General features: G+C 45.2%; 1 protein-coding gene across 1 annotated transcript; it reads right to left on the bottom strand.

The window, feature by feature from the left end:
• Positions 1-1,200: 1,200 nt before the first annotated feature.
• On the bottom strand, positions 1,201-19,407 carry LOC114592804 (keratin, type II cytoskeletal cochleal-like). Its single transcript, XM_028721073.2, has 10 exons — positions 18,663-19,407; positions 14,240-14,451; positions 12,265-12,325; positions 11,864-11,959; positions 10,644-10,808; positions 8,067-8,192; positions 6,365-6,585; positions 5,570-5,598; positions 4,956-5,441; positions 1,201-1,292 (listed from the first exon to the last, which is right to left on the bottom strand). Exons 1-10 carry the CDS (start codon positions 19,338-19,340, stop codon positions 1,201-1,203), a joined length of 2,166 nt encoding a protein of 721 aa, XP_028576906.2. The 5' UTR covers positions 19,341-19,407.
• Between the last annotated feature and the right edge of the window lie 1,956 nt (positions 19,408-21,363).

Below are 21,363 nucleotides of genomic sequence, written 5' to 3'. Positions count from 1 at the left end.
ACTTAATTCTTTCCGGAGGTCTGTTCTTAACCTGAAACAGTTCTTAACCTGAAGCACCACTTTAGCTAATGGGGCCTCCTGCTGCTGCCGCGCCGCCGGAGCACGATTTCTGTTCTCAACCTGAAGCAAAGTTCTTAACCTGAAGCACTATTTCTGGGTTAGCGGAGTGTGTAACCTGAAGCGTATGTAACCCGAGGTACCACTGTATCTGCATCTGCACATGTATGCGTGTGAATATAAATGACATGGAGTGGAAGGTTTTTCTTTCTTTCAAGATAAAACGTTGGATTTTTGTTCTCTCTTTACTCTACAATGGTATTAGATTCAGGTAGGTAGCCGTGTTGGCCTGACGCAGTCGAAATAAATAAATAAATAAAATTGTCCAGTAGCACCTTAGAGACCAACTAAGTTTGTTCTAGTGCAAGCTTTCGTGTGCATGCACACTTCTTCAGATACACATGCACACGAAAGCTTATACCCAGAACAAACTTAGTTGGTCTATAAGGTGCTACTGGACAATTTTTTAATTTATTTCGTCTACAATGGTATGAAATTTGTGTTTGTGGAAATTAACCTTTCTCTCTTCACATGAGAGCAACATCATCACACACACAACTACACGTAGTGTGTGTGACATCACACGTGCAGGCGTGTGCATGTGACATCACACATTCATGTAATGGCAGCCAGTGGCAATGGCTCCTCTTCCTCCTCTTTTCCACAGCCAGTGAGGCACACTTTTCTGTGAGAGGCTCAGACTCTGCCTCTGTGTTCAAGCCCCTGTTCTCAAAAAGGGTGCCTTGCTGGAGGGTTGTGGAGGGCGGAACTGAAATGAGAGAGTTATGTTCACACTGAATTGCACCAGTTGGGATATCTTTCTGCTACACTCATGAGTAGTATAAGGGTGCTATTTCCTGTCAAATGCTTATGCCCCACCCCTAGAGTTTGATTGGTCCCCCTATACTACTCTTATGCCTAGAATGTTGGGCAAGTGACATAATTCGTCGTGGAGCTTCCATCTTCCCACCCACTAATTTTCTTGTTTGATGCTATTGTGGTTATTAACAACCCATTTCAGAATGTGAATCAGGGAGCTATTTCCAATGCTATAATTAGGGATGAGTCGAAACTCCTCATGCTGTTCTTTTTGGTTTGTGTTGAAAAGCACACCCCCTGCTTTCAGCAATGCACATCCGGCATTCATGTGGTTTGGATGCCGTTCTTGATATCGTCATTCAGCTTTATTTGATCCCGGGGTGCCATCTGGTCCTCAGGATTGTGGGTGCCCACCGCTGCGGAATGGAGGAGGAAAAGGAGCTACTGCCACTGGCCGCCACAACACGGATGTGGAACATCACACACACAACTACACGTAGTGTGTGTGACATCACATGCACTACGTGCAGGCGGGTGCGTGTGACATCGCACATTCATGTAATGGCGGCCAGTGGCAATGGCTCCTCTTCCTCCTCTTTTCCACAGCCAGTGAGGCACACTTTTCTGTGAGAGGCTCAGTCTCAGTCCCATGTTCTCAAAAAGGGTGCCTTGCTGGAGGGTTGTGGAGGGCGGAGCTGAACTGCTTCTCTCATAGAGGCAGTGCCTGCTGGCTTTTCTCATTGATTTTATGGGTCCCCAGCCCCCACAATTATATTATTGCAGGTGCCCAGGCACCCACAGCCCCCTGAAGTTGGCTCCTGTGTTTGATCCACTGCCATTTAATCCAATTGGATGTGACATTTTTGTCAACGGAGTCACAACTAATGGTCAGGTATGGTGGAAGCTGTAGTTCAAAACATATGGAGGGCACCATGTTGATTACCCCTGTCTTAAAGCATGGCACCTTCCTCTACCTAATTCTTTAGGCGGAAATGACAGGGGCTGAATTTGGAACCTTGGCGTCCAAATAATGTGTTCAGCCACAGAGTGATGGCCCTAACCCATTAGAGGAGGACTTCATAAGTGGCAGTCTACTAAGCCAATCAGCAATGTGGGGCAGGAACCCAGGGACTTTGTAAGTCTGTTTTTGCTATTCTGGACAGCAAAACTAGGGGGGGGGTTCTCAAGCACTTTATTATGGCTAAAGGGCTGTGTATTTGGCTTGGTGGGTTATCAGTAGTATTCTAGTGGCAAGTTGTCCCAGCCAACTTTAGTAGCATGATGGTGATAATAAATTGGAATTGAACAATGTGTACAGGCTTGGGTTGAGAAGGTGGGTATTGTCCAGCTTCAACTGTTGCTCAGCCTTGCTTTGGCCTTTTTATTCTAGGAAAAGCCAGAACCGGACAGGGTGTATGTGCTGGTGGTTGCATTAGAAAGGTTCTACAGATGAAAATCACTAGCCACATTGCAACTGGCATATCTGATGCTTCTTCTACTACAACTGCATATCTAAAAGCCTGGCAAGGAAATCTGCCTGTATATAGCATATAGCTATATAGCATTTCAAAATTGTAACAGTCCATCCAGTCCACCTGGTCTTTTGGGATCCATTTCTGGATGCTTCAAAGAAATACTTCTTCAAAAAATGTTTCTTTTTTTTTTCACATGAAGCCATTTCCAAAGGGGGGAAAGAAAGTTCACCCATCTATTTTCTTGTTGTGGTTACTATTAATCATGATCAACGGCCTCTGTAATTTCATGGGATAAGTACAAGTACCCAAGACAGGAAGCAAAGGATTGCCTTCTAAGCACACCTCATCACAGGACATAGCTAAAAGAAAGTGGCTGTCGGTGGGTTTTCTTTTGGGCCATTTTATGAGATGTCCCCATTTTCTGTTTTACACCTATTGGGTTTTCGTTATGAAGTTTAAGAATATTTCACAGACAAACAGCAAACCCGCTGACAATTCTTTTGGCCAACCTTTTCCTTTATGTATTCAATTTGTATCCCAGTATTTCTCCCAAAGCAGCCTCAGAATTTAGGATCTTTACCTCCATTCCACTAAACTATTGGGTAGGATTTTACCATCTCAAGTCAAGCTAATTCTTCTGTATTTGTAGACCAGGCCTTATCCAAGCAACTATGGACCCCTCCAGACACCCTTTTTATTGTTCATTTTTGATTATTTGAGCTCATGATGCTATTGGGCTGGTCATGGGTGACCCCATTTTTGATATTACTTGCTGCTGCAAAAGTTCTGGAGTGGCCATATTGCTCCATTTCTAATGTGTGCCTATCCCATTACTTCCTGCTGAAATCCTATTCCAGTTTATTTTTTGTCTCCATTTTGTTGCACTGTAAAAAAGGTAAAGGTAAAGGATTCCTGACAGTTAAGTCCAGTAGCAAACGCCTCTGGGGTTGCGGCGCTCATCTCGCTTTACTGGCTGAGGGAGCCGACGTTTGTCTGCAGACAGTTTTCCTGGGTCATGTGGCCAGCATGACTAAGCCGCTTCTGACAAACAAGAGCAGTGCACAGAAACGCCATTTACCTTCACGCCAGAGTGGTACCTATTTATCTACTTGCACACTGAGGTGCTTTCGATCTGCTAGGTTGGCAGGAGCTGGGACCGAGCAACGGGAGCTCACCCCGTCACGGGGATTCAAACCGCTGACCTTCCGATCGGCAAGCCGAAAGCTCAGTGGTTTAGACCACAGTGCCACCCGTGTCCCTGTAGCACTGTAGCTCCTGCAAATAGCAGTTATGTGATAGCACTGGCGAAGCATTGCAATACAGACTAATTGAAGCAGAATAAATCCACCAATGATGAACTATTATTGCATCAATAATGTGTTGCAAAGCACATTGCCGCAAAATACCTGTCTCAAAAGAGGGCCTGTATTAGCATATATAAGTTTAGTTAAATGTTGCTGTTTTCTCAGAGAGAGGGGGGGAATGGAAAACACTTATGTAAGACGGAAGCCAGGTGCATGCATGCAGTTTATTTAAAATGCAGACGAGGTTTTGGAGTTCTTGACAAGAAGCAAAGTGTAGGCAGTGATGTTACAACTGTGTAGATACAGACAGCACAAGATGTTTTGAACCAGTTTTTAAACGAAATAGCAATGCATGCATTGAAGTGTGGGGAAAGCATATAAAAGTGCTTAATTGTTACTAATTTTTATTGCAAGTAGAGCTGAAACAGAATTTCACAGAATAATTCTGAAGATTTCTTGATATATATATATATTGAATTCCATAAACAGCTTTTAGGAAGGTTGAAACGCAATTCTTGTCACCAAAACCAGGGTACTGATGCACAAGTTAACTGCAGGTAAACACACCACACACCGTCACTTCCCCCCAACCCTCAAATTTGGCTTCTAACAATTTTGGATTAATTTGACCTCTAAGCACCCACATCTGTTGCAGGTCTAGTTGCAACAATACTGTAATTTATATCAAAGGGAGTGTTCTGGTATGATGAGAGCATACATGCAAAGCAGGGTCAACAAAAACCAACCGAGTAAAAATTGCATATAGCTAAATGTCATTCCTGTGCAACGCAACTGGAAAGAGAAATGCTACTTTGCAATCTCATATTGGACGGTGAAGCCATTGCTTCCCCTTCTGAAATGCTTTGCTAGAACGAGGAGGGGGAGATTTCTGAATCCAAATGTAGTGAGTCCTAATTTAGCCTGTGCAAGAAAACCCAGGGGGTGAAAAAGGGGGAAAGGAGAAACCATGGAGGGAGATTGCTTGCATAGCCAAAATAATTCCCAAAGATAGCTACCGAGCCATTGAACTCAAGCTACAGCAATCCACAAGAAATCAGAAACTTCTCTGCTAGAGATCGTATGTTGGGCAGGGCTGTTACTTTAGCACATGGCTGCCACTGGCCACAAATTGAATGATTCGTGCAGCTGTCTACAGGTGGGCTTCATCCCTTCCCAACAGCTGGGCTTCAGTGGAGGCATTTTCTGGATGAAGAACTGACGGATGTTACATGCACATTTCTAACACCGGTGGTGCAGTCCCCTCGAGAACCGCCATATATAGCTGATAGCATGCCTCCACCAGACCCGGTGCCATAAGCCCCCCCAGCAGCCAAGTTCTGCACTCCAACCCCATAGCCCCCGCTCCCAGAGGAGCTAATTCCTCCGGCTCCCCCTACTGCGTGGTGGATCCCACCATGGTGGCCACCCCCACAACTCCCTTCTGTAGAAATGCCTGAGCTGTGTCTCCCACCCCCAGAGGTCACCTCATGCTTAGTGGTAGTAATGCTCGAAGCGTAGCCTCCGCTTCTGGAACTGAACCCTCCTGCAGCTCCTACTCCAGCACTATGTCCAATCCCATAACCAACACCGGCCGCTCTGCCTACTGAGCCAGCTGCAGTTCGGGAGCCCATTGTGTGGACACATCCTGCACTTCCAGAGCTGAACCCATCCCCAACGCCGCCGTAGGCACCAACTCCATGTTCTACGCCTCTTCCTACAGCAGCTCCAAAGGCCATTCCAGCTCCAGGTGCACATTCGCCAACCGGGAAGCCGCCACTCACCATAGCTGTGAAGACCAAGAAAGCAGGTTCTGTTATTTTGCTGATAGATTTACAAATCCAAACAAACAAGCAAACAACCCCCCAGTAAGCTGTTGATTTGTTTTGGAATGAGGTGAATGTTGAATATACTCACCAACGCTGACAGGGTTCCCTGTGCATATCCTGTTAGGAACAGAGAAACAAAATGCATTAATTATTTTACAACTGAAGGTGGCTTACATACGGAATTTTTGTACGATTGCCATACAGTGGTGCCCCGCAAGACGAATGCCTCGCAAGACGAAAAACTAGATGAAAGGGTTTTCCATTTTTTGAGTCGTTCCGCAAGACGAATTTCCCTATGGGCTTGCTTCGCAAGACGAAACGTCTTGCGAGTTCTTGCGAGTTTGTTTCCTTTTTCTTAAAGCCGCTAAGCCGCTAATAGCCGCTAAGCCACTAATAGCCGTGCTTCGCAAGATGAAAAAAACGCAAGACGAAGAGACTCGCAGAACGGATTAATTTCGTCTTGCAAGGCACCACTGTATTTTGAAGATGAAAAAGGAGGACGCCGGGAGCGAGTCTTGGTGGTGGGGAATCTAACAGAGGGGCCCCTACCAGTCTATATGCCTTTTCATGCACATTTTACCTCAATATGTGCATTTTTGCACTGATTACTTGGCTGATAAAAAGCCAGTGAAGTGTGAATTTTGCAGGATGGCTGTGATTCCGTACGCACTATGTTTCTGAAAGTGGAAAATTGGCAGATGCAACTTTGAATGTGACCTGAATCAAGCTTTTCCCACATCCCTACTTATGGTCCTCCATATGCTGTGGGTCTGCAACTTCCACCCTCCATAATCATTGCCCATGCTGCCCGGGGCAAATGGTAGCTAGAACCCAAAAAACATATCCATTCAATTATATGCATATATTCAAAATGGCACCCCACCTGTTCTCCTCTCCTTCCAACATTGCTTTATAAGTAGCAATCTCAATATCCAAAGCCAGCTTGGTGTTTAGCAGCTCTTGATAATCACGAAGCAGGCAAGCTAATTTATCTTTGGCCTGCTGGTAGGCTGTCTGCAGTTCAACATGCTTGCTCCGTGCATCTTTTAGGGCAATGTCGCCACGCTGCTCAGCATCGCAGATAGCTGACTGCAGGCTTGCAACCTGGGAATGGGGAAAAGAATAAAAATGAATGGTTTGCCAGGAAGATACTCAAGACAAAGCTAAAAGCAGAAGGAAATGGGATCTCCGTGGCCTCTTGCAGTGCTGATGACTGAGGGCAGGGATAGGGAACCTGCGGCCCTTCAGACATTGTTGGACTCCAAATCCTACCATGCTCAGCCAGTATAGCCAATGGTCAGGGGTGGCAAAGTCAACCACATCAAGAGAGCCACTGTTTCCCTACCCCTGAAGTAGTAAAAGCAAGCACTGGCTTTCCTCTCTGCTGCTGCAACTTGTCTTTTGGGGACCTTGCCAGTGCAAAGAATAGGAAAGGCTATGTGATTATTCTCAAAGGCTCTTCTCATCATCCTTTTCAATGGGTAGTCATGGATATGGTTGAGATGGCTTTCTGAATGCCCCTCAGCAAATATCCTGCAAATATCCCCTGAACACTCATATATCATATTATTAGACAATCTGTAATGATGACACCCAATGATACGTGGTTTACAGTTATACCTTGAAAGTCAAACAGAATCCATTCCGGAAGTCCGTTTGACTTCCAAAACGTTTGGAAACCAAAGCACAGCTTCTGACTTGCTGCAGGAAGCTCCTGAAGCCAATCAGAAGCTGTGTAAGCCCCGCTGAACATTCAGCTTCCAAAAAAAGTTTGAAAACCGGAACACTCACTTCCGGTTTCCGATCGTTCGGGAGGCAAAACGTTCGGCAACTAAGTTGTTCAAGATCCAAGGTACGACTGTATATCTTGGAGATTTAACTTTGAGGTATGATTTCAGTCATTGGAAATTTACAGTATCTGAATGGCTAGCATGTGACGGGGTTTAGATATTTAATAGTTCATTTGCAATGGTCATTTCAGATGTAACCATCTTTGATAGTTGTCATGTGCTAGCATTTAGTAGTTGGCAGTAGCTGATGCCTTATGACCAAAAGATCAAAGCCACCAGAAGAGTCCATTGGACATGCCTTATACCAAGTCAGACTATTGCTCCATCTAGCTCAGTATGGTCTACTGGTGATGGTCAGTGGCAATGCAGACAGGAACATTTTTCAGCCCTGCCTGGATATTCAGGGGATTGAACTTAGGAGCTGCTGCAAGCAAGGCAAATGTTCCACTATTGCTATGCAGCCTCACACCACACAACTTTTTTGAGAGCTGGTCAATCTGCTCCTCCTCTGCATCAGTAATAATCAAATGATCTTATTGTATCCAATACAGAGGCACAGCAAAATCATTCCCAGCAGAGGCAAGTGGAAGGAAGGAAGGAAGGAAGGAAGGAAGGAAGGGCAGAATGTTGCTATATCTGGGTTCTTTCTTGCAGCAAACCCTCCAACCATTCTCACAGTTGGGGAACTACTATATTAGGCCTTTGTCTATGGGTCGCTTGTGATCAGCACCATTGCCGTTACTGGAAGACAAGTTCATCTGCTGAGACAAGTGGCTAAAACAAGACTTGCTCTACCTGCTTCTTTGCATTGTCAGTATCGCTATGCAGCCTCTGGATCACTCTGTTCAGCTCTGTGATCTCATGCTGGTTGCATTTAAGCTCTTCGTTGAATTTGCCCCGGTGGTTCTGCATTTCTGCAATCTAGTGCAAGGAAAACACAGTTACTCCTGGGAATCAGCGCCACTCTTACCACCTGAATAGCTGCTGAAGTGTCAAGGTAAGAAACCAGTGCTTTGCGTGGCAAGTCCCCTCCCCCATGTGAAATGAAGACACAGGAAACATTATTTAAGGTTAATGGGCATAAAAAAGGCCACAACTTTATTGATTACAGGAATAGGAAGGTATTGGCCTTGGGCATTGGCTCCTATCGACTACCCGGCATGGAGACCGGGAAGGGTTATCCACAAGCCGTGGGGGTCCTGTTAAAGTACGCCAACTAGGATCCCACGGGTGTCACCGCTCGGGGGCGTGCCGGAGGCCCTTACCTCCTTAGGTTTCGGACAAGGCAACGCCCCCCGGAGTCCTCTACCAGACTACCCCTTTCATTGGGGGAAGGTGATGGCGCTTCCTTCCCCCTTCATTTGCATAACAATTCCCCCTGCCAATGCCTAACCACCAATACCGAGGAAGTTGTGACATTTGCTACGAGGTAGGCGAAAAAACCAAAAGGCTGGAAATGCGCCAAATTGGAAAAATTCCTACCAGGCCCCTTGCGGCGGTCAACCGGAGTCCATAGCAAGGTCATAGCTAACTAAGCCTAAAGGGTGGGTGGGATGGGAAAACCGGTCAGCTGGAACGGGGCAAAGAGGACCCTGGTCGTGCCTGGCCTTAAATGGGTGAGGCCACGCCTCCCTAGCCCGCCGATTGGCGGGCAGGGCTGCAGGCACGCCCAGGGATTCCCTTGCTCTCACGGGGGCAAAAGGCCAGCCCCTGTGTGTGTGGGAGGGGGTAGCCCACAACCCCCTCTCCTCTCCAGTTCGGAAATGGCTTTATCTCCTATAATGCATTTGCTGAAAAGGGCCCATAACTATGCACTTACTGAAACATGCACATTTTTATTTATATATACACAATGGAGTATCCAGTTAATTACTTCCACCAGTACAAGAATTGCTGCTTGTACAACTGAACTTCCTGTCCCTCTCCCTGCATGCCCTTGCACCCTTGCAAATCTGATCTGGAGGCCTGGGGGAACCTCTTGAGCGGATTTAGTGTGGTGTGGAGCGGGGCACAGGGAGAGGAGATGGAGGGAAGTTCCATTGCACAGCCAAAGGTCCTTGTGCTAGAGAGGGTACTTTGTTGGATACCACCCGCAACGTTGATCTTTAATCCAGGGGATAAAAATGAGTGCAGGTGTTAGCACCCAAATAAATCTGAATTGTGCACTTTGTGTACATGCGGGCAAGTCTTGAATTTGAAATGCTGGATTCTATTGGCACAGCCCGTTATTGGGAATTTATGTACGATGTCTACTATAATGATATTTGCGGTATAACTCTTAAATGATAATGATATAACTTAGCCAAAGTTGAGGCACAGTCCAAAGTGCATTTTTAAGGGAATAAGATGCACTGATTTTTAAGGGCTTTATTAGGATCACACTTTAATTCTAGGCTGCATTATGATACAACTTGTGTGTGTGGCCAAAATGCCTCTAGTTTTGACCTAGAGCAAAGGACCACTATCTAGAGCAGAAGCTGGCAAGCAGTGGCGTAGCGTGGGGGGTGCAGGGGGGGCCGGCCGCACCGGGCGCAACATCTGGGGTTAGGGCAAATCCACAAGTTAGGGGGCGCAAATCCACAGGTTAGGGGGCGCAAATTACTTGCCTTGCCCCGGGTGCTGACAACCCACGCTATGCCACTGCTGGCAAGGCTTATCACTCCCGCAGAGATCCTCCGTGGGCTGGGCCAGCGCAGCGCAATGCTGGAAATCGCATCTGTGCGTGTTCGCAGCTCTGAAAATCGCTTCTGCACATGCCCAGACACTGAAAATTGCGCCTGCACAGAAACAATTTTTGGCATCTGGACATGCGCAGAAGTGATTTCCAGAGCCACGGAAGAGAGTCCCTGTGCTGCACTGCGCCGGTTTAGCGCAGCATGCGGGGACTCACTGAGCTAGCGGCTCGGTTCAGGGGTGACTCGTGGGCCGGTTAAATGGCCTCCGTGGGCTGCTTCCGGCCCATGGGCCTTAGGTTGCCGACCCCTGATCTACAGTGTGCACATAGATCTCTAAACGATCTTCCACAATAGTTTCAGTCACCAACTCAATAACCAACTATTTTAAAAATCAACATATGCTTCAGAGTCAATAGGTTTGCTGCAGGGTGGAGAGATCACTGCTGAACAATCTGCTGCCTGGTACATGAAAGAAGGGTCTCTGCCTTGCTGCCTGAGTGCTGATGTTCAAGTCAAGCACTTGTGTAGCCACATTCCAAGCTGCACATTCCAACATCACAATGGTTCCTTGGGCTGAAATGGCACCGTGACCATACATTATAGTATGAATAAAGGGGCAGCTGTATTCTTGTTGCGCTAAATACTGATCATCTGCAGAGAACCCTAAATGGGGATTAATTCTGGTACTCTGACTCACCTTGTTGTGGTAAAAAGCTTCGGCTTCTTGTTTGCTGGTATGAGCAATATTCTGATACCAGGCTTCTACGTTTTTAAGGATGAGGTCCATGTCCAAGTCTCGCGTGTTGTCCATTTTCAGAACCACCGAGGTGTCACCAATCTGGTGGTCGAACTGAGCCAACTCCTGCAGAACATGATATGGTCTCACTGTAAGATTGCACATGGCTAACCTTGCTCCTAATTTGGTCAGACAAATGAGTTGGACTACTTACTGGGCTTTTCAAATTGCTCTAATTAAGACAAATTCTGTAAAAATGTGCTGGATCGCAATAACAACAGATGCTCCCAAGCTGTCTTCAAAGATACATTTGTAGGGAATAACTTCTACCCAATATTAAAATGTAAACATTTAGGCAAATGGAGACATTCCCATTGAGTATGGTTGGAATAAACTGAATTTGTAGGATGCAACCTCCATCTATCCAAATAAATATGCCCCTTTTCCTGTTTTTGTTTTCATTTGTACCATCTTATCTGCAATGTGGAGGGGACGCGGGTGGCGCTGTGGGTTAAAGCCTCAGCGCCTAGGACTTGCCAATCGAAAGGTCGGCGGTTCGAATCCCCGCGGCGGGGTGCGCTCCCGTTGCTCGGTCCCAGCGCCTGCCAACCTAGCAGTTCGAAAGCACCCCCGGGTGCAAGTAGATAAATAGGGACCGCTACTAGCGGGAAGGTAAACGGCGTTTCCGTGTGCTGCACTGGCTCGCCAGATGCAGCTTGTCACGCTGGCCACGTGACCCGGAAGTGTCTGCGGACGGCGCTGGCCCCCGGCCTCTAGAGTGAGATGGGCGCACAACCCTAGAGTCTGTCAAGACTGGCCCGTACGGGCAGGGGTACCTTTACCTTTACCTTTATCTGCAATGTGGCTCAAGCTCTGATGCATACAGTATACACATAAACAAGAGTTTCCTCTTCCCTTCAGTTGTTCCTTACAAAGCTCCAAACAGGAGATTCCACAGAGGTGAATAATGACATGGGACTTTGTGACTCCCATTTTACAGTTGGGGAAACTGAACTGAGTCTGACATGGTGGCTTGCCTCAGGCACTTTCAGTGAGCCTGTGTAGCAGTTGTGGGGGCGGTGACCAAGCATACCTAAATCCCATTTTGTATCAGATGTCCAAGTAATAAGTTCCTATTTCTTTAGGGACAAGCTTCCCACATGGTTCATATTAAATCGTACCTCTGCAAAGACACATCTCAGGACTTCCAACTCTTGTGCCAACACATCTACTTTGGATTCTAGTTCCTCCTTGGTGAGGAACACGCTGTCAACATCCTGGAGAGAGAAGGAAAACACACAAGAAACATGAAAGGAAAGAAGGAAGGACTGGTAGTATTGAATTTAATAAAGCTAAAATTAATTCTGTTCTTTCTGTCTTGGAATTGGCATTTTCATGATTCCGGAAAGCAGAAACATCTCCAGGAATCACTTCTTGCTGCATGTGTACAGAGTATCTGCTTTAACTGAGGTGCATATAGGGTAGCCTTTATGGGCAAAGTATCATGTGCACAGTTCCAGGTGCTCCATGCTAGTTAGACTGTATGTATGTAATTAATATTTTCCAGGCCACAACTTCTTACCTTTTTGAGCACCACAAATTCATTTTCTGCTGATGTGCGCCTATTGACTTCCTCTTCATATCTGTTTTGAGAGAGTAGGGGAAAAAAACTTAGGGTTTGCTCTTACTGTTGGAAGAATTTAACAAAAAACCTGCTTTGCAAGAACCATTAGTGGGACCCAAGAAAGGAGTGTTTACACTAAGGAAGGGGTCAGCAAGGTTTATCTTGACTGGGACGGATCGGCCCCGCAGAGATCCCTCTGTTGGCCAGATTGCGTGTGCAATTGCAGATGCAATTTTCGGCGCCGCGGAAGCAAGTCCCCGTACCGCGCTGTGCTGGTCTAGCGCAGTGGGCGGGCAGGCAGCTTGGTTCGGGGGCAGCTTGTGGGCTGGTCAAATGACATCCACGGGCCACTTCCGGCCGATGGGCCTTAGGTTGCTGACCTCTGCACTAAGGCAAAAACAAAATTGGGAGTGATTTTCTTTAACAACTTGGGCAGTTCTGGAAGATTCCCCCATTGGCTGATTTTCCAGAGATTGCATGAAAGTGTTTACCACTCCAGAGTGAGGGCAATCCAGTTGCCTAGAATCACCCACATGACTGATATAAAGATACATTGGCCTCACTCTGAATTGGCTTCATTTATCCACACTGATGTCATTGTGTAGTCAAATCTGATTGGCTACCTAATCCCATGAAACAATGATGGGATCATGGGATCAAACAGGGCGGGGAAGCAGTTCTCCAAAGAACAAAATAGCACTAATTGAGCAGCACAGAGGATGGAACAATGGTAGTGAACAGAAACCAGCTGAGTTTTTAAAAATTCAATCTTCTCAATTTATACACTCTTTTTTGTAGGCAACTGTGCATACAACTGTGCATACAACTGCACATACACATTTTTGCAAAACAAACTTCCCTTATATAATGCATTTTGTAGGTTATTTTCACAAATATATGCATTTTATTCACATTTTACCCTAGTACATGCATTTTTGTACACATTGCTTGGTTGGAGAACTGCACTGCATAATTCAGACAGTTTTGAAGGATGGCTGGGTTTCCCTTCATGCACTTTTTCAGAAAGTGCAAATGAGGAAGTTTGCCTTTAATTGTTCTTCCCCGTCTCTAGAGATGGCTACAGATTCAAATGGCAATGTATATGAGCCCTTCAATATCAAACAATCTTATCTTGAAAAGCAGCTCTGCAGATTAATGGGTGATATCAAATCAAATTAATGGGTGATATCATCTGCATAATGCAGATGAAATAAATTAAGTCCATTGATTTCAATGGGGCTACTCTGAGTGTGACTTAGTTGGTTTTCTCCCAATGTGTAGAAGGGGAAATTGGAATAGAAACTTTTTTTTCCAGAAGAAGAAGAAGAAGAAGAAGAAGAAGAAGAAGAAGAAGAGGAATTATTAAAATGGCCCCTCTAGTCCTGGGTGAGGAGTTAGGCAGGCTGCAAAAGTTTCATCTAGTGCAGTGGTTCTCAAACCTTTTTCTCAGGGCCACATTTTCAGAATAAAAAATTGATCGTGCCGCACCAAATTTTATTGATGAGAAACACATTGGAAAACAAAACAAAACAACCCCCAGCAGTGCTTGATTTTGAAAAGATATCTATCCATATTCTGCAAAAAAATAAAAATAAAATAAAATTATACTACATCAGGCACATCCAACGCTTGAGAGACTGTGATCTACTCATAGTATAAGACAACTGGACAACTGACCCATTGTCAGAGTTGTTGAGCTTTTTTTGGGGGGGGGGTACATTGCTGGGGGTCCACGATCGACCAAGAGAGCACTATGATCGGATGATCGGACAGTAGATCACAATCGACCTGTTGGACATGCCTGTACTACACTATACTACACTGAGATGTTTAAATGCTTATTTGATTGTCCTTGAATTTTCCCACCACACTTGCCATTGTCTCCTGCCACACCAGTGCAGCACACCACACCCTAGTGAATGAGGTTACTTACTTTGACCTGTAGTCCTCTACCAGTTCCTGCATGTTCTTCTGTTCATGTTGCAGTTTCTGTCTCTCACTCAAGAGGCATTCTAGCTGCTTCTTAAGTGCGGCCAGGAAATTCTCATAGTATCCTTCAAGGTTCTTCCTTGCAGGTTGGACACACTGGTGCAGAAGCTCCCACTTGGTGGCAAGCACCTTATTCTGCTGCTCCAGGGATCGGACCTGAAAGGAACATGTTGTTATTTAGTCGTTTAGTCATTTAGTATTGTCTGAGAGCCAGTGTGGTGTAGTGGTTAAGAATGGTAGACTCGTAATCTGGTGAACCGGGTTTGCTTCCCTGCTCTTCCACATGCAGCTGCTGGGTGACCTTGGGCTAGTCACACTTCTTTGAAGTCTCTCAGCCCCACTCACCTCACAGAGGGTTTGTTGTGGGGGAGGAAAGGAGGAAGGGAAAGGAGAATGTTAGCCGTTTTGAGACTCCTTCGGGTAGTGATAAAGCGGGATACCAAATCCAAACTCTTCTTCTTCTGACTCTTTCTGACCCCATGGACCAGTGCACACCAGGCACTCCTGTCTTCCACTGCCTCCAGTTATACTTCCCATTCTGGCAGGCCTCCCAACAAGACCTAATTTCTTGCTGTGCATTACATAGCAGAATTCAGAGGTGAGAACACACATTCTTGTTCATGCTTTTCTAGCAACAATCCAAAATGAAACCTCGCCCCTGTGCAGATCAAATTACAAGGCCTAAAATCTTATGGGTAGGCTATAGCTCAGTAGCTTACTGTATGTTATCCCAGTTTGGTTAAATGCCTTCAACCAGGCAACTGAAAGACTTCACTTTTCCTCCGGAAATTCTTTGGTGTATCAAATTGTGTCCCCTATGCTGATTTATGTCCAGAACCCTGGTTCCTAACATATAACTTTTAGCTGTGGCTGCATTACAGATATGGACCTAATATTCTTGCTGCGGCCATGTTAGCTGAATACCAATAATCAGGATAGTTAAGAGGGATGGAGAACAAAATTAAACAGATAGGAATCACACTAGACTCCTTGTACTGCTTATCAGAAAATCCTCTGTTTGAGATAATGAAATGCAGATTGTCAGAATTTCAAGGTTTCAAGAATTTAGTAGCCAAATCAGGAATAGGGTTTGTGCAAGTTTGGGGGTGGTGCGATGCGAGCAGTCAATGGTGACTTATCTCTACCAACTGACCAACCCAAATGAATGAAGGGGCTACATGCTACAAATGCCGCCGCACCACCCATGGTCTGAAGAGGTAACATCCTGCATTCTGTCACCTTGGTCTACTACCTCATTTTGCATTGTGTTTTTTTTTTTAAAAAAAAAACAAAACCCAAAACAAGCAAACCCTCTTTTAATAATACTTCAGTGCAGTTTAGTCATAGACCTCAAAACTAAGTACAAACAAACCTTTCCTGCCAGTTAACTTATGTGTTGAGCAAGATAGCCACCCACTCCCTACTGGGAATTATAGAATCATAGAATGAGAGAATTGCAGAGTTGGAAGGGACCACAGGGGTCATCTAGTCCAACCCCCTGAATTCAGGAATCTTTTGCCCAATGTAGGGCTCAAACCCAAGACCCTGAGATAAAAAGTCTAATGCTGTACTGGCTGAGCTATGAATGAAAGTTAGAAGTTGTAATTGGGCATGGGGAACCTGTGGCCCTCCAGATATTGGTGGACTAAAGCTCCCATCTCCCCTGACCTTTGACATACCCTCCAACATTTATCCAATGAAAACATGGATGTCCCATTCCATAATGATACATTTACTATTTATACCCCACATGTCTTGTTGGGTTGCCCCAGCCACTCTGAGCAGCTTCCAACATATATAAAAACATAGCAAAACATTAAACTGTTTAGGGAAGCTTTTAATGTTTGATGTATCACAGTATTTTAATGTTCTTTTGGAAGCCACCCAGAGTGGCTGGGGAGGCCCAGCCAGATGGGCGGGGTATAAATAAATTATTATTATTATTATTATTATTATTATTATTATTATTATTATTATTATTATCATCATCATCATTAAATAAAAACTTCCCTATACAGGATTGCCTTCAGACAACTTGGGGGTTGGATAACTCCATACCTTCAACATTACTCCAGTGAAAACAGGGACATCCTACCACACCCTCCAACATTTCTCCAATGAAAGTAGGGGCATCCTAAGGAAAATTGGGACCTTCCAGGATCAAATCAGAAACTGGGATGGCATCTCTAAATCGGGGCACCCCTGGAATATAGGGACACTTGGAGGGTCTTTTTTGAACATGCTGTCTGGGGCTGATGGGAGTTGGAATCCAATGACATCTCTGTTCCAGAAGGTTCTTTGATGCTCTTAATTCACTTGGGGGTGGGCACCAAAGATAAGACACTCCCACCTTTTCCAGAGGTTCTCATGGTGTTAGATAAAACAGTTCAGAAACAAACCATAAACTGATTCCCCTAATACAAAGCTCCCTGGTGCTTGTTTGAATGAAGGAACGCTCACAATTAATAGAAGGAACGCTCTTGTGGGTATGGGACTGGTTCTTAAGCACCCTTTTATCCCTAAGTAACAAATGAATTGGAATTCAAATGTTTAGTTTTTCAGGGAACTTATTTTCCATGCAGAAAATAAGAATGCAGCATTCAATGCATTGCATATGGATTGTACTAAACGTATGAGAAGATTTCCAGCAGACAAGAAAAAGAAAAGGGGTGGGAGTTGTTAGCTAAAATAATCTGAAGGATGAAGGAGAAACTAGTAGCTTTATAACTTCCCATTTCTTTTTCTCCTGTGCTGGAACTAGTCTCCTGAATCTAATGCAACCAGTCTGCAAGTCTGTAATATTAAATGCTACGCATTTATTTCCTGGATGGAATATAAGTTCTCTTAAACTACCCTGCAACAAACCTGGTTGCAGTGATTCAGGATATCATTTTACTTGTATGCAATCTGAAGTTTCTTCCACTACCCAGAAGTCTTAGTAACTGTGTGAGTACAGAACCAAAATGAATTTTGTTGCAAGTAGTATTTTTTTCAAACAGGTCTTGCAACTTACGTTTGCATTTTCACTCTACCTTCCAGTCTCGCCCAAGGCAATTTGTGTATGTGTGTTTAAAAATAATAATAACCAGTTGTCTTTCCTCTATGATACTTGCAACATTTTTACAGGAAAATATATGCTACCCAGTTTGTCCAAAATGAGGCCAAATACATTCTCCTGGAAAAACAATGCCATTTCATTTCTTCACTCCATGAGTTGAAACTGGAATGAGAAGCTCCCCGAAGAACCAGAGGTTTTTACAACTGATGTAAGATGGACAAAACAAAGGAGGAGGGAGGGAACCAAATCTGTGTTGGCTTTGACATACAAAGTAGCATGTCAGGAAAACGGAGCAAATGCAAAGCATTGGAGGGCTACTTTAGCGAATTAGGAGGAGAACTTTGAACCCAGAAGCTCATGGCTCAAATGTTGTCTTTTAGGCTGTGTACACACCATACATTTAAAGACTCTCCCCCTGCAACCACCAATAATCCTGGCATTTGTAGTTTACCCATCACATTGTTACAATTCACAGCACCCTGAACAAACTACAGACCCCATGAGACTTCCCAGGGGTGAGGAGAATGCGCTTTTAATGTATGATGTGCATGCAGCCCTAAACAAGCTACTATCTCTTAGCCTCCCTCCCCAACTCCTCTTCTGCAATAGGAGCATAATCTTTATAACAAGTCTGTTGTAAAGTTCCCTGAAATAATGCAGTGGGTCCTTTACACCCTAAAGTGGTTTATATATGCGCTAAATGCATAGTTATGTTTCAGGAAAGGCTTTTAAGAAGTAGATTTCATGGTGGGATTTTAACCGGTGAGTAGGAAATGATAAATAGATGTGATTGGAGCGTACTCCTAGGACTAGGGAGCACCATGGCAGAAACCCAAAAGAGGAGGAAAGGGAAAGGAGCAAAGGCGGAATGAACTACAGCTAAAGGAGGTTGGGGTACTCATGAAGAAGGAAGAGGAGGAGGAGGAGGAGGAGGAGGAGAAGGAGAAGGAGGAGAAGGAGAAGAAGGAGAAGAAGAAGAAGAAGAAGAAGAAGAAGAAGAAGAAGAAGAAGAAGAAGAAGAAGAAGAAGAAGAAGAAGAAGAAGAAGTAGTAGTGGTGGTGTTTGGACTTGATATCCCACCTTTCACTCCCCTTAAGGAATCTCAAAGCGGCTAACAATCTCCTTTCCCTTCCTCCCCTACAACAAACACTCTGTGAGGTGAGTGAGGCTGAGAGACTTCTAAGAAGTGTCACCCAGCAGCTGCATGTGGAGGAGCGGGAAAGCGAACGCGGTTCACCAGATTATGAGTCCACCGCTTCATTTAAAAATTGCCTTGGGGAGAAAGCCCATTGGATGGCCAAGCTCTTACCTTATCGATGAAGCAGGCAAACTGGTTGTTCAAGGTCTTCATCTCCTCTTTCTCATGTGTGCGTGCTTTCTGCTCCTCTGGATCAACTCCAACCGAAAGTGGCTTCAAGAGGCGTTCATCCATCGAGACACCTCGGATCCCTTCGCCTCTGCATGGCATGCCGCCACCCAAACCTCCCATCCTACCATAACCTGCAAAGCCACCCTGACACCCTTGACCACCCATGCCCATGCCTTGACCACCCATGCCCATGCCTTGACCACCCATGGCTATGCCTTGACCACCCATGCCCATGCCTTGACCACCAATACCTATGCCTTGACCACCCATAACCATGCCTTGTCCACCCATGCCCATGCCTTGACCACCTATAACCATGCCTTGTCCACCCATGCCCATGCCTTGTCCACCCATGCCCATGCCTTGACCGCCCATGCCCATACCACCAATACCACCATAGATTTGTCCTCCATAGCCCTGACCACAAGCAATCCTTCGACCTCCACCACCAAAGTTATTAAGGCTCACGCTGGAGTAGCCACCAGCTCCCTGCGTCCTTGCAACTGGCTGGCACATAGGAGCACAGCTGCCTCGACCACCACCCAGGCCACCAGTGACAGAAACAGAGGAGAAGCCCCTTCGTCCACCAAGATATCGAGGACCACCACATATGTTCATGGTAGCTTTCTGAAAAGTGAAGCAAGCTGGTACTATAAGTGAAGCAATGGGACGAAGGGAGAGCAGAGGGCGAAGTACAGAGAATCCCTTTGATATGAAATCAGGAGCTCCGCTCTTATATATGGCTCAAGAGCTGCATGGGGTGCAAAAAATTAAATGAAACAGCATGGGTTTGGTTTGCCTAGCAGCCAGAAAAAGTTCCTTTTAGTGCAGCCTCTGCTCCAGAGCAAACACTTATCATATATGAAATAGTGTGAAATTAAAAAAACTTGCTTTGCTTGCAAGCTTTCTTCTCAGCGGCCTTTGTGCTTTACTTTAATTAATCTGCTTCCTCAATGTGTAATTATCTTTCAGCAAAATACTTCAAGTGGCTTGTTTACAGGTGCGTTTCACTTGCAGCTTCATCCCTTTTCATGTTTAATTATGTCAGGGAACATACCATTATTGTTAATGAGCAATTTTTCCAGGATTACCGTCCTCCATCCAGATAGAAGGACAGACATGGGGGAGATTGCATTCCGAGTTGCTGCCAGCATTTTGCTCAAAGGGGAATCTGAAATGAATTTGAGGGGTACCTCCTTAATCAGAAATCACCAAAGACAGAAAAAGTTCTGTAAGATATGGGATTTCTCCGAGAGGGGGACTTCCAAAAGGCTCTGACTTGCTAGCAGACTTTTGCCTAAAGCAAAGCTGGAAGTGCATTTGGAGGCTCCTATGTTAAGCAAAACGTCTGGCGTATAAGAATGTTGAGAGAATTTTTTTTTGGCCGGGGGCGGGGGGGAGCCAGGGATGTTTTGTACACACCTAGTTGTATCTATCCCATGAAACAAGGAACTTGCTAATAGCAGCAAAGGGATGCTGGCTAAAATAGGCATGACCTAAAATAGAGGTGGGGAGTCTGTTGCCCTCCAGATGTTGTTGGACTCCAACTTCCATCAACCAGCAGGGGCAGTAGTCAGGGATGATGGGAACTGTAGTCAGATTCCTTGTCCATGGATTAAAGAGACAATGGAATGGTTTCAACCTGCAGATAAAATCTCCTGCTTGTGATTGACAGGCACACTGTCCAGTTTCCAGTGCTTCTGAATCAGCGCTCAAGTGTTGAACTGGCGCAGGGGGCGGTGGGAGATGACACTTTCGGTCCTGGAAAAATTGGGAAATGACACTTTTGTTGTTTACTGGTTCACCCCAGTTTGGAGAATGTAATTCTCTTTGAAGACATGCTGGGTTGGGATGAGACATTTACAAGAACCCTTGAGAAATTGGGCAGATCTAACTGAAGCTATGTTGGCTTCACACAGAATCCCTGCAGATGTCTGTCTGAATAGGAGCTCCCCAAAAACCGCTGAGTTTTACTGGCAGTGAAATTAGTCGAGCACACCTCCCCTGCCCATCAGATTATGCTAATAAATGTTTGTTTTAAGCCCTTCAACAATTCCCATAGATCTTTTGCCTGAGCTTCCAAATTCAGCCAATATTTCTCTTCAGACAAAAATTTAGGAAGTTACACAGTGTTTCCAAAGTGAGTCTTCTTGCTTCCCTTTTAATCTTGTCATGGGGCCAGCTGAGTTCCCACATTTTACTAGGTTTTGAGGAAAAGCTAAGTACTGTTTAGTTTAAGGGGGGGTGACGGGGAGCTGAAATTACAGAAGTTTAGAAAAATATTCATGGCATGGTGAGTAGAGAGAACTTTCTCCTCTTCATAATATCCAAACTTGTGGCCACACAAGCGAAACCAACCAAAAGCAGTCTATTAAGGCAGCCAAATACTTTCTCTCACACAATTAGTAATTAGCTTACAGAACTCCTTGTCAAAAGATGTGGTAATGGCCACAAGTTTGAATGGCTTTTAAATTAAATTAAGATGCATTCATGGAAGATGGCTCTATTGTAAGCTATGAAGTCTCCCAGTTCAGAGTCAGCACGCCTCTGAGGACGAGTCTCTGGGAATATCAGGTGGTGCTCTTGTGCTCGAATCCTGCTTGGTGGCTTCTCACAGGCATCTGGGTGGCCAATGGGAGGA

This window comes from Podarcis muralis, chromosome 2 (genome assembly GCF_964188315.1).
Source record: "Podarcis muralis chromosome 2, rPodMur119.hap1.1, whole genome shotgun sequence".
Classification (NCBI taxonomy): domain Eukaryota; kingdom Metazoa; phylum Chordata; class Lepidosauria; order Squamata; family Lacertidae; genus Podarcis; species Podarcis muralis.
The sequence above is the reverse complement of the archived record's forward strand: the minus strand, read 5'-3'. Positions and strand labels throughout refer to the sequence as shown.

What these genes read in the sequence shown, in the direction of transcription:
- LOC114592804 (XM_028721073.2), bottom strand. Translation starts at nt 19,340, where the DNA reads ATGAACATATGTGGTGGTCCTCGATATCTTGGTGGACGAAGGGGCTTC. An exon ending in TTGGAAGGAGAGGAGAACAG is followed by an intron (nt 5,599 to 6,364) that starts GTGGGGTGCCAT and finishes TGTTCCTAACAG; the next exon opens with GATATGCACAGGGAACCCTG. An exon ending in AGGGAACCCTGTCAGCGTTG is followed by an intron (nt 5,442 to 5,569) that starts GTGAGTATATTC and finishes TGGTCTTCACAG; the next exon opens with CTATGGTGAGTGGCGGCTTC.